The 13,892-nt window shown below is 44.5% G+C and overlaps 1 protein-coding gene across 1 annotated transcript in view; it reads right to left on the reverse strand.

Annotated features, from left to right (window-relative positions):
- Window positions 1-13,278, reverse strand: part of MCMBP (minichromosome maintenance complex binding protein) — a 47,199-nt gene extending 33,921 nt beyond the window's left edge. Inside the window, exon 1 of the mRNA XM_039465051.2 lies at window positions 12,919-13,278. Coding sequence (XP_039320985.1) covers window positions 12,919-12,976 — 58 coding nt within the window. The 5' untranslated portion in view covers window positions 12,977-13,278. The remainder of the gene's footprint in view (window positions 1-12,918) is intronic.
- Between the last annotated feature and the right edge of the window lie 614 nt (window positions 13,279-13,892).

Genomic DNA, 13,892 nt, shown 5'->3' on the forward strand with positions numbered 1-13,892 from the left:
TGGAGTGCAATGGCACGATCTTGGCTCACCGCATCCTCCGCCTCCTGGGTTCAGGCAATTCTCCTGCCTCAGCCTCCTGAGTAGCTGGGACTACAGGTACACACCACCATACCCAGCTAATTTTTTGTATTTTTTTTTTTTTTTTTTTTTTTTTTTTTTTTTTTTTTGAGACGGAGTTTCACTCTTGCTGCCCAGGCTGGAGTGCAATGGCGCGATCTCGGCTCACCGCAACCTCCGCCTCCTGGGTTCAGGCAATTCTCCTGCCTCAGCCTCCTGAGCAGCTGGGATTACAGGCACGCGCCACCATGCCCAGCTAATTTTTTGTATTTTTAGTAGAGACGGGGTTTCACCATGTTGACCAGATGGTCTCGATCTCTTGACCTCGGGATCCTCCCAAAGTGCTGGGATTACAGGCGTGAGCCACCGCGCCCGGCCGACCCAATACTTTTTATCTAACCTCCCATCCATATTCCAATACTATCCTCTGTAGCACTTTTTTCCCTTCAGTACGAGACCTGGCCTAGGATCACTTTTGCATTTAGCTATCAGGTCCCTTTACTCTCCTTTAATCTAAAATAGTTCCTCAAGCTTTATATTTTACGACATTGCTATTTAAGAAGAATAAGGTCCTTTTTAAAACATTGAATGCTTCTCAATTTGGATTTGTTGGTTCCCTTATGATTAGATTCCAATCAAGTATAACCAAACTGCTGTTTAAATGATGGTTTCAAATTGCTGTTTAAGTGATGTTGTCAAACTACTGTTTAAGTGATATTTTGCCCTTCCAGTTATCTGGAAAGACATGATGTTCATCTTCCCTTCATTGGTGATGTTAATGTTAATTTTGATCACCCAGTCAAAGTGATAGTCCATTTATCTACTGTGTAGTTTATTTACTCCTTACAATTAATAGGTCATCTACAGAAGGCACTTATGGGAATTGGCCAAGACCAAAAAGTGAGCTATTGATGGAATATAGATTTATGTGAACTAAAACCACCAAACCACACAGTGGGCCAATCCTGCCGCCGTTTGTATACATCACACAGTGTTATGAAAATTTGGAGTACAAAGCAAAAATTCTACACTTGTTATGGAGCTGAATCTGTTGAAAATGCTCATACAATCCTAACACCATGTTTGAGCAGGACTTCCAAATACAGTTATTTATCTGGACAAAGGCCAGTTCTGAAAAAGAAGTAGGGATAGGTAACTCCTCAGCTGATTCTGATGCCCAGGCGTTAAATCCAGTAGTAAACTGGTCCTCAAAGTTGGTTCCCGGAACAGCATGATTAGCACCACTTGAATACTTGTTAGAAATGCAAATTATTCAGCCCAACCCCAAACGATAGAATCAAAACTCTTAAGGGTGGAGCCTAGCAATTCAAGTTTTAAAAAGCCCTCTGGGTTACTGACTGTAATGCACACTCAAGTTTAAGAATCGCTGCTCTACTAGATACAGTGAATTGGGTAAAAGATAATGGGTATTTTCGCTTATAGTCAAAATGAATGTTTAAAGAAAAGACTATTACACAGCCATGACTGCCACACCAACTATTCTGCCTGCAACTGTGTAAAAAATGTAAGAATATCACGTAACAAGTAGTAAAGCTATATTAAGCAGTGACTAGGGAGCAGCAAGTTATTTCTAAGTTACCTGAATGTATATAAATGCAATTTTTTTTTTTTTTTTTTGGACAGGGTGTTGCTCTGTCACTCAGGATGGAATGCAGTGGCGTCATTCTGGCTCATTGCAACCTTAATTTCCTAAGCTCAATTGATCCTCTGGTCTCAGTCTCCTGAGTAACTGGGACCCAGGCATGTCCCATCACGCCTGGCTACCTTTAAATTTTTTGTAGATACAGAGGTCTTGCTATGTTGTCCAGGTTGGTCTTGAACTCCTGGGCTCAAGTAATTGATCCTTCTACCTCTGGACTTAAAGTGAAAAAAAATCTCCCGGCTGGGCACAGTGTGGCTCACAACTGTAATTGCAGCACTTTGGAAGACTGAGGCAGGTGAATCACCTGAGGTCAGGAGTTCGAGACAAGGCTGGCCAACATGGTAAAAGCCCGTTTCTACTAAAAATACAAAAATTAGCCAGACGTGGTGGTGCGTGCCTGTAATTCTAACTACTCGGGAAGCTGAGGCAGGAGAATCACTTGAACCCGGGAGGCAGATGTTGTAGTGTGAACCAAGATTGCCCCACTGCACTCCAGCCTTGGTGCTAAGAACAAAACTCTGACTCCACCCCTGATAAAAAAGAAAAAATTATCAAGACACTGGATTTCTCCAGACCTCATGTATGTCTTTCTCCCTTAGGATCCAACTATGTATCCTTACCATATTGCTGCAATAAATCTTGGGAGAAGTACAACTATACAATGAGTGATATAAGTCCTTCTAGTAAATCTTCAGGCATATGGATGGTTGTGGGACCACCACTTACACATTTGTGTATGAATACTTCATTTCTTTTCATTGCTATTATTTCTCTGAATAACAACTAATTTGTTCATCTGTTTGCTTGCTGAAGGACATTCAGATTGTCTTCAGGTTTTGACAACTATAAACGAAACTATAGAACACGTGTCTGTAGATTTTCATGTGAACATGAGCTTTTATTTTTCTAGAATGAGTATCTAGATACGACACAACTGGGTACATGGTAAATATATGATTAAGATTCTGCCTGTCTTCCAAAGTGGCTACACCGTTTTGCTTTCTAAGAGATCTAGCTGTTCATATCCTTGCCAGTACTTAGTAACATCACCATGTATTTTTAAATTTTAGCTGTTCTACTACATAATATCATGGCAATTTGCATCTTTTCAGGGGGATATTTGCCATCCTTGTATCCTTTCTGGTGAAATGTCTATTTAAGCCTACTTAACTCTTTTTCCCCTTTTAAAATTGAGTTTTTAAATTGCCACTGTGTTTTCTTTCATATTCTGGATTTAAGTTCTTTTTCTGATATTGGATTTCAAATATATTCTCCCAGTGTCGAGTTTGTCTTTTCATGCTAATAGTATTTTTTTTTTTTTAACAGAGGAAAGGTTTTCAGTTTTGATGAAGCCCAATTTATCGAATTTTTATTTTATGCATTGTGCCTCTGTTGTCATGTTTTAAGAACTCACTGCCAAACCCCAGGTCACAAAGATCTGTTTTCTTCTAAAAGTTTTATAGTTTCAGGTTTTATAGTTAGATCTATAATCCATTTTGAGTTAATTTTTATATGAAATGAAGTACAGGTCGAGATTTGTATTTTTCCATGTAAAGGTTGAATTGTTTATGTCTTTGTTGAAAATAACGGCCTTTTTCAATTTGTATTAGCTTTTGTATCTTTGGGTTTTTTCCTTTTTTTTTTTTTCCCCTAGAGACAGGGTTTCATCATGTTGGTCAGGCTGGTTTTGAACAGGTGATCCACCTGCCTCTGCTTCTCAAAGCGCTAGGATTACAGGCGTGAGTTTTGAACTCCTGACCTCAGGCGCCCACCCTTGTATCTTCGTTAAAAAGCAAGAGGGCCGGTGTGGTGGCTCACGCCTGTAATTCCAGCACTTTGGGAGGCCAAGGTGGGTGGATCAACTGAGGTGAGGAGTTCGAGACCAGCCTGTCCAACATGGCAAAACCCCATTTCTACTAAAAACACAAAAATTAGCCAGGCGTGGTGGCATGCGCCCGTAATCCCAGCTACTTGGGAGGCTGAGACAGCAGAATCCTTTGAACCAGAGAGGCAGAAGTTTCAGTGAGCTGAGGTTGCGCTGCTGCACTCCAGCCTGGGTGACAGAGTGAGACTCAGTCTCCAAAAGAAAAGAAAAAAAAAAAAGCAATGACTACAACAGGAATAAACCTTGAAAACATTATGCTAAGTGAGACAAGCCAGACATAAAAGATCAAATATTGTATGATTCTACTTATATGAGTTAACTAGAGTAGGTAAATTCATTGAGAAACTACAATAGAAGTTCTGGGGGAAGACTAGAGGGAACTGGAGCTGCGGGGTCAGATGGCTATTTCATCTTGGGTGAGTTTGGACAGTTTGTAGTTGTGATCAGCAGAATAATGCCCAACCCCTCCCCACCAAGATATTCATGTCCTAATCCCCAGAACTTGTAAATATATGTTATATGGGAATTAAGGTAGCAAATGGAATTAAGCCTAATAATCAGTTGAACTTAAAAATGCAAAATAATCTGGGTGGGTTCAATGCAATCACAAGGGTCCTTAAATGTGGAAGGAGACAGAGAAAGAGGAAGCTAACAGTAAGATGTGAGAACAACTCAACTTGCTGTCTTTGAAAATAGAAGTGGGCCACAAGCCAAAAAATGTGGGCAGATTCTAGATGCAGGAAAAGCCAAGGAACAGATTCTCTCTTAAAGCCTCCACAATGGAATGCAAGTCCTGTTAACAATTTGATTTTACCCCAGTAAGACCCACGTCAGACTCTGTCTCCAGGATTGTAAATAAAAACCTTTTGTTTTAAAGCCACTACATCTGTAATTTGTTACAGGAAAAATAGGAAACTAATACAGTGGTTTCTGAGGAACTGGTCAATTTCATCTAAGTAGATGAATTTGTATCTGCAGAGTTGTTTGTATTATCCTTTTCATGCCTGTACAGTCTATGGTGGTCTCTCCTTTTCTTTTCTAACATTGGTAATTTGTCTTCCTTCCCTCCCCGCCCGCCCTTTGCCAGTCTGGATAGAGGCTTACAATTTTATTAATTTATTTTTAAAGAGCTTTGGGTTTCACTGATTTTTTCTATTTAATGGATTTTTCTATTTTTTTTTTTCTGTTTCCTATTTCTCTATTATTATGAAGTCGGTTAATGCATTTAAGCACATCTTTGGCTGTATCTCACAAATTTTGATATGCTGAGTTTTCATTTTGGTTTAGTTTAAAATATTTAAAGCTTTCCTTTGAGAATTTTTAGTCCACAGATGGTTTAGAAGTGTTCTTTTTAAAGTTTGATATTTGGTTTATGACCCAGAATATGGTTTATCTTGGTGAATGTTACATGTGCACATTCTTTTCAATGTGTATTCCACTGTCATTAGGTAGACAAATGTCAACTAGATCTACTTGGTTGATGGTATTGTGTAGTTGTGTGTTCAGTATTCTTGATTTTCTATCCACTATTATGTCAAGTACTGAGAAAGCAGTAAAATATCTAACTACAATTGCAGATTTGCCTATTTTTTCTTTTACTTATGCTGGTTTTTGCTTCAAACATTTTGAAGCTCTGCTGCTTGGTGCATATATAGTTAGGTCTTCTTGGTGAACTGTTTTAACATTATATAATGTGCCTCTTGTCCTCTTCTCACACCTTTCTTAAAAACATTTTAGGGCCAGACGTGGTGGCTCACGCCTATAATCCCAGCACTTTGGGAGGCCGAGGCGGGTGGATCACGAGGTCAAGAGATCGAGACCATCCTGGTCAACAAGGTGAAACCCCATCTCTACTGAAAATACAAAAATTAGCTGGGCATGGTGGTGCGTGCCTGTAGTCCCAGCTACTCGGGAGGCTGAGGCAGGAGAATTGCTTGAACCCAGGAGGCAGAGGCTGCGGTGAGCCGAGATCGCGCCACTGCACTGCAGCCTGGGTAACAAGAGCGAAACTCCGTCTCAAAAAAAAAAAAAAAAAAATTTTAGGCCAGGCATGGTGGTTCACACCCGTAACCCCAGCACTTTGGGAGGCTGAGGCAGGCGGATTACCTGAGGTCAGAAGTTTGAGATCAGCCTGGCCAACACGGTGAAATCCCGTCTCTACTAAAAATACAAAACTTAGCTAGGCATGGTGGCAGGCACCTGTAATCCCAGCTACTTGGGAGGCTGAGGCAGGAGACTCACTTGAACCTGAGAAGTAAAATGGTGCAGCCATTGTGGAAAAGTCTGGCAATTCCTCAAAAAGTTAAATATAAAATTATAATATGACCCTGCAATTCCATCCCTAGGTATATCTGGGAAAGAATCAAAAACTTATATGCACACAAAAACATGTACATGAATGTTTATACCAGCACTATTTATAGCAGGCAGGAAATAACCCAAGTGTCCATCAGCAAATATATGGATTAACAAAATGCAGTACAGACATACAATGGAATATTATTTTCAGTCATAAAAACAATGCAGACTGGGTACAGTGGCTCACATCTGTAATCCCAGCACTTTGGAAGGCCAAGGCTGGAGGTTCACTTGAGGCCAGGAGTTTGAGGCCAGCCTGGGCAACATAGTGAGACCCCAAATCTACAAAAAATCTTTTAAAAATTAGCTGGGTGCGGTGATACATGCCTATAATCCTAGCTACTCAGGAAGCTGAGGCTGCAGAATCACTTAAAACTGGAAGTTCAAGGCTGCTGTGAGCTATGATCTTGCCACAGCATTCCATCTTGGACCACAGAGATAGATTTCTGTCTCAAAAAAAAAAAAAAAAAGGAATGCAGTATGCAGTACTCATTCATACTATGACATGGACAAACCATGAAAATATCATGGTAAATGAAAAGAAGCCAGACCCCAAAGGCCACATGTTGTATAATTCCATCTACACGAAACATTCAGAATAGGTAAATCTGTGGGCAGACGTGCAGTTGTGGGTGGGGGCTGCAGTGAGCCAAGATCTCCCCATTGCACTCAAGCCTGGGCAAAAATGAGACTCTGCCTCACTCCACCTCAAAAAGAAAATGATAGTGGTGATGATGGCTGCACAACATCATTATGAATATAGTTAAAAAAAAAAAAAAAAAAATTAGGGCCGGGCGCGGTGGCTCAAGCCTGTAATCCCAGCACTTTGGGAGGCCGAGGCGGGTGGATCACGAGGTCAAGAGATCGAGACCATCCTGGTCAACATGGTGAAACCCCGTCTCTACTAAAAATACAAAAAATCAGCTGGGCATGGTGGCGCGTGCCTGTAATCCCAGCTCCTCAGGAGGCTGAGGCAGGAGAATTGCCTGAACCCAGGAGGCGGAGGTTGCGGTGAGCCGAGATCACGCCATTGCACTCCAGCCTGGGTAACAAGAATGAAACTCCGTCTCAAAAAAAAAAAAAAAAAAAAAAAATTGAATGACATTTTAAAATGGTAAATTTTGTTATGTGAATTATATTTCAAAGAAAAAAAAATTTGGACCAACCTGAACAACACAGTGAAACCCCATCTCTACTAAAATAGAAAGAGTTAGCTGGCATGACAGCGTGTGCCTGTATTCCCAGCTACTCGAGAGGCTGAGGCAGGAGAATTGCCTGAACCTGGGAGGCAGAGGTTGCAGTGAGCTGAGATCATGCCACTGTACTCCAACCTGGGTGACAGAGGCGACATAGCAAGACACTGTCTCAAAAAGGAAAAGAAAAAAGTGGGGGGGAGTAGGGAATCTCTAAAATCAGAAATAAGTTACAAGTGGTTACTTCAGGCCGGGCGTAGTGGCAAGGCAGGTGGATCATGAGGTCAGAAGATCGAGACCATTCTGGCCAATATGGTGAAACCTCGTCTCTACTAAAAATACAAAATTTAGCCAGGCGTGGGGGCATATGCCTCCCAGCTACTCAGGAGTCTGAGGCAGAAGAATCGCTTTAACTCAGGAGGGGGAGATTGCAGTGAGCCGAGATCACACCATTCCACTCCAGCCTGAGCAACAAAGCCAAGACTGTCTCCAAAAAAAAAAAAAAAAAAAAACTGGTTATTTCAATGGAGAGAGCACATACTTTTACTCAGTTCATACCATCGTGTTGGTTTTTTGAAACCATGTGTAAGTTATCAAAAACTCCTTTTTATGCCATTTGCCACGGCTGCAAGAGCTATTCTTCTTCTCTGAGAACACCCCCACTGTTGAGGTGTGGACAACAGTCACAACTGTCCCACGTAACACTGTGCCATGGCCACAGATGACTGATCTCTGAGTGAATGGATTCCTGACTCCATGTTGTGCCAATCAGAGTTTCTATGCCTGAAAATAAAGATGCTAGCTAGCGTGGGTTGCAACTGAGAACAAGTAAATTTGGGAAACATGGAGTAGAAAGAGAAATTTAAGTGTGCAGAGATGAATGTAGCCTAAGAGAGAAATACTAAGTTGCTTGGATTACTGCCTGCTTTCCAGTTCCTGAGTCCTCTCAGTCTCTTGGAATACCCAATCCCTCTCCCTGCCATTAGGTTTGATAGCCTTAATATAAATTACCTTTTTTTCAGTGGCCTACCAAGGACAGAGTGGTAGGAGAGATCCAAGCTGGGTACGGACAATAAGGGCATGGACTGTTTGTTTAGATTCACGATAATAAAAAGCAGACCAATTACCTTTATTTTATTATTGCTTTAAATTCTCTAAAATGCCAGTGATAAATTAGTCTGCTCTGCCCAATCCACCAACACTGCTCTTCTTGGCATGAGCTAGCCTAGTTCTGTTAGATACAAAGAACCTGAAATACAACCAGAATAATGATCTTGGTCTAACCAATGACTGAAGGGAAAACAGCAAAAGAGGCTGGGTAAAGCAGCTCATATCTGTAATCCCAGCAATTTGGGAGGCCAAGGGGGCGGGAACAGATCACTTGAGGCCAGGAATTCATGCCGAGATCATGCCACTGTACTCCAACCTGGGCAACAGGGGCGACAGAGGGAGACTCTGTCTCAATTTAAAAAAAAAAAACCTTCTAAAAGCAGAAACGGTTAAAGGTTGTTACTGCAGGCCAGGTGCGGTGGTTCATGCCTGTAATCCCAGCACATTGTGAGGCCAAGGCAGGTGGATCACAAGGTCAGGAGATGAGACCATCCTGGCCAACACGGCAAAACCCTGTCTCTACTAAAAATACAAAATTTGGCCAGGCATGGTGGCGTGCACCTACAGTTCCAGCTACTCAGGAGGCTGAGGCATGAGAATGGCTTGAACCCAGAAGAAGAGGTTGCAGTGAGCCAAGATCACGCCACTGGCACTCCAGTCTAGGCAACAGAGCAAGACCCTGACTCCAAAAAAAGAAAAATTTTGAGATTTGTGATCTCAGTAGCCATTTCAATTAACAACATTTCTGATTAATCAGTCTTTCCACTGCTTTTGTTCAGCAAGTGTCCACTGAACACTTTCAATGTACAAAGCACATTCTAGGAAATTAGGATATAATGGTGAATAATGCAGAAACAGGCCCTGATTTTGCATAGTCAAGATCCAGTAAAGGAACTTTGGAAACAAGGAATTTCAACAATGTGCTTTGCAAACTAATTTTCAAAGACATATATAATAGGATCCTGCAGTAACATTGAGCAGGGGGTACCCTACCTTGGTACCTAACTTAGGTTCCCAAAGGAAAAGTAAGATTTAGCCAGAAAAGTAGACATGGATGGAAGGGAGAATCAGGCACAAGAAACAGGATATGCAAAAGACCTAGACAAAGGTTCAAAATCAAAGAACTCAGAAAGAAAGTTCAGGGCGGCTGGGATGGAGAGCATGAGGAGGGGACCCGCAGAGATAAAGTCTCAGAGCAAGGCAAAGGTGGAGCCAACAAGGGCCTCATAAATCACTTGGAAAGGCCTGGATCAGATAGGAAGGGCAATAAGAAGTCACTGAAAGGCAGCAAACCACGCTGTCATGTGTGTACCTACGCAACAATCTTACATGTTCTTCACATGTACCCCCAAACCTAAAATGCAATATTTAAAAAAAAAAAAAAAAGAAGTCACTGAAGGACTTGGTTCCAGCGTGGAAGGTGGAAGAGAAGCAAGACTAGAGGCAAAAAACAATTAGAGGGCTGTTCCAGCATCCAGGAAAGAGACTACAATGGCCTTAATTATGACAGTAACATTGGAGATGAAGGTCTGGGCCAGGTGTCATAGCTTACACCTGTAATCCCAGCACTTTGGGAGGTCAAGGCAGGCAGGAGTTCAAGGCCAGCTTTGCTAGCATGGTGAAACCCCATCTCTACTAAAAATACAAAAATTAGCCAGGTATGGTGGAAGGCACCTGTAATCTCAGCTACTTGGGAGGCTGAGGCAGGAGAATCCTTTGAACCTGAGAGTGGGAGGTTGCACTCCAGCCTGGGCAACAAGAGGTGGGGGAGGTGGGGGGGGGGGGCGGGGAAGACACCAAAAACTCGAACTGGTAGGATACAGCGACCAAATTAAAATCCCGAAACAGTGAGTAGCTGGTTATCAAAAAAAGAAAAAAAAAGAAAAGAAAAAAGAAAAGAAAAGAAAAAAAAACTAGCATCATATACTAAAATGTGGCATACTCCAGACTCCAGATCGGCGCTGTAAATAGAACTTCCTGATGTTAAGAAAATTCCAGATCTATGTTAATACAATAGCCCCCATCCACATGTAGCTACTGAGCACTTGAAATGTGGTTAGCTAGCAACATCGAACTCGTAATTTTGTGTAATTTTAATTAATTTACATTTAAATAGCCACACTTGGCTACTGCCCTGGACTGCACAGCTCTAGATTATTGTGACACCTAACCTAAAATATATGACAGGGTTAGTAAGTTTATACAACACTATATGACAAGGACAATAAGAATGGGGCTCACCCCTGTAATCCCAACACTTGGGGAGACTGAGGGGGGGGGAGATCACTTGAGGTCAGGATTTCGAGACCAGCCTGGCCAACATGGTGAAACCCCGTCTCTACTAAAAATACAAAAATTAGAGGGGTGTGGTGGTGCATGCCTATAATCCCAGCTAGTCAGGGGGCTGAGGTAGGAGAATCACTTGAACCCGGAAGGCAGAGGTTGCAGTGAGCTGAGATGGTGCCACTGTACTCCAGCCTGGGTGACACGGTGAGACTCCATCTCCAAAAAAAAAAAAAAAGAAGGAAAAAAGAATTGGAAAAAGATTCCAATACAGTTGGAAAGATGTCCAAGGTATATTAAGAAATGTGTTATTTCAAAATAATATACACAACAAAACTGCACTTTTCAGTTTTAAAAAACGGTCTAAATATATGCAGAGAAAATATACACAACCACGAACCAAATGGTATCTTGAAGATGAAGGATCTTTAAAGATCTTTTGTTTTCTGGTGTATGTTACTGAACTGCTTTTTTTCTTTTTGTACAATACATAAGCATTACCTTTCTATGGGGGGGGCGTGGGGGGACAATTTCCTACTAAACCAAAAAGTTTAAGTTCTCACACAAGAATACTTGTAATGCTATTATTATAAAGGTGTGCAATACAGTCACAGTGATAGGAAAATACAGCAACAGCTTCTACAAACACTTTATGACTTCTCTGTGAGAGACAATCTACATGGGAACAAGGGAAAGACATCGACAAACTTCAGGTTCCACAACAATCCAAGAAATTTATAAAATACTCTAAAGCTATTATTTGTATCTAAGTTATAACCTTTCTGTACCATGATGATGTGTCCGTTAGGATCATATACTTTGGAGACAAAATTTGACAAAAATACATTCAAATCTCTATCAAATATGAAACATCTCATTTATCCAGCAAAATCAGAGTATGGAGTATCTTTCATAAGCGAATATTCTAATATCAGTCACTGAAATGTAACCCTTTAAGCACCAAACCTTTTTACTTTGGAAGGGTTTTTCCTAAAAAGTATCTATGCATCTCCACCCTCTTAAATCAATGTTATAACTGAATCTTCACTTGACATTTTTGGGTCATTATGTTGAGCATCGATTATCAGTTCTAGGATTATTATGAACATAAATTACTAGGATTTAGTGGAGAAATACATGCCCCTTTCTCAAAGCACCCTTGACTGCTATACACTGAATCTGCCTTTGTTATTTTATTTTATTATTTTTTTTTAATATGTAGGTAGTTTTAAATTTCTTCATCAGGTTCAGTGTTCACTGGCTAAGTCCGGATACCTATCCAGGCTTTCTTCTAATGTAATGCCTTTAGTTTCAGCCTGGGAAACCAGATAACTAAATTAATTAAAATAACAGATAAATTAATAAGGACTTCTTGAGTGAGGACTAGAGGCTCTTCCATTAAGAAATACCATAAACTGTTTGCCGTCGGTTTTGGCTGCTGAGGATGATTTAGTTTCCTACGGGCTTTTCTCCCAAGTACCCCACGGTGTTTTCAAGGAGCTAAGGCCGCTCTACAGCTCTAAGTTAACTCCAACAAATCAGGTGTTGCCATCTACAGTGATTTCTACTTGGGTCTGACCCCACCACTCATTACGTGCAAAAAGACACTGGGGAATGGGACGGTTGTCAAAATGCCCAGTTAAGGACAACAAATACAATTTTTTCTTTGTGTACCCTTCGCAGAAAAGTAGCAACAGCAATCACAACCAAAATTTACTAAGCTCGCCTGCAGCATTCTCAGCCCTACGTACAAACTCAAGTAGCTCAGTATTTCTTGCTGGCTCTGGGACAGGAGCAGATCCAGACTAGATGGGTTCTAAAGTTACCCCAACAGGAAAACTAAGCTATGGACCTTAAAGCTTGCCTCTGAAAAAAAGAATGAGGGTGACACGGGAGTTAGAACCAACTTCTGTGCCAGCGAGCACTCCCCGACGAACCGGAAGTTTTGAAATATCCTGCGAGCTTCCACAGGCGAAAGCGGTTTTCCCTGCCCGCGGCTCTGCGGGCCCTCCCCAGGGTCCGAGGACCTCCCCGAGTTGGCTGTGCCGGGGGCCCCGTCCGCGCCGCAGGCCGGGAGCGAGGCGGTCAATCACAGCCCGCGCCCCACGGCTTCACCTTGGCGGCTCGCGAACTGCGACTCGGGCAGGTGGGAGGCACCTGCGGCCGCGGCTCCGGCTCCCGCCTGCCGCGCCCGGGGCAGAGGCTGCCCCAGCTGGGGCCCGCGCAGGCCCCGGGGCGCCGTCTCGGGCCGCGCGAGCCCTCCAGGTGGTCCCGCGTGGGGGCCGCGCAGCGGGGCCGAATCCCGGGGCTCGGCAAACTCGGCGGCCCGCCCGGCCCAGCCCGCCCCGCCCCGCGGCGGCGACACTCACCAAAGAAGCCCTGCACGATTCCCAGCGGGTGGCTGAGCCAGTCCTCCCCACACGGCATCTCGGAGGCGGCCGGGGACGGCGCGGCCCGGGCGGCGGCGATCCGCGGGCCGAGCGCGGCCGGGCGGCCGGGTGGCCGGCGCCCAGCTCCTCTTCAGCTGCTTGGTCGCTCCTCGCCCGCGCCCTCCCACGCACAAGGAGCGGCCGGGCACGGGCCTTCCGCGCCTCAGGGAGGACGGCTGCAGCAGGGCCGCCGAGGAGCTGCTGGCGACGGGCAGGCCGGCGCGTCCCGGCCCCCAGCCTCCACTTCGCACAATGGCGGGAAACAGCCGCCGCCGACCGCGCTGCCTGCGACCTGGGTGGAGCTCGCGCGGGGAGGGGCGGCGGGAGCGCGCGGCGCGGCTCTGCGCGGTGAGGAGGAGGGGCGGGCCGGGGCGGCCGCCATCTTGGAGACGGGCAAAAGGAAGGGCACGGAGCGCCGCGGGAGGCTGCGCGGCGCCGGGCCGGGCGGCGCGTTCCGAGGGCGGCGCGTTGTCGTTTTTCCGCCTGTGCCGGCGTGAAGGGGAGGCTCCCGTCATGGGCTTATCGGAGCGCCGACCGAGTTCCTGCTCAACAGCGGCGGAGCACAAGCTCAGAAACCTGAGAGTCATCTTTGGGCAAAATTAGTGGGCGAAGCCGCCTTGGGAATCTGCCCACCTGCTCTTCGTGCCTTTTTTTTTTCTTTCTTTCTTTTGCTGGTGGCAGCTCTTTTATCTGGCCCTCGGCCCGGAACCCTGAGTGGTGACTTTCCCTCAGCGGCACAGGGTCTCCCTGAGGAAGGTGCACATTTGGAGAAGGGGAACTTCGGGGGACCCCGCGCGCCTTCTGCGGTGGCGGTCAGGCCCCGTGGCTCGGAGACGATGCCTCTGAACGCGCCGGGCCCGGCCTGCGCCCTGGCTGCCAACCCCGGGGTCCGCCTGCGTTCGCCGGCAGCGGTC

The sequence above is a fragment of the Saimiri boliviensis genome, chromosome 12 (genome assembly GCF_048565385.1).
Source record: "Saimiri boliviensis isolate mSaiBol1 chromosome 12, mSaiBol1.pri, whole genome shotgun sequence".
Classification (NCBI taxonomy): Eukaryota; Metazoa; Chordata; class Mammalia; order Primates; family Cebidae; genus Saimiri; species Saimiri boliviensis.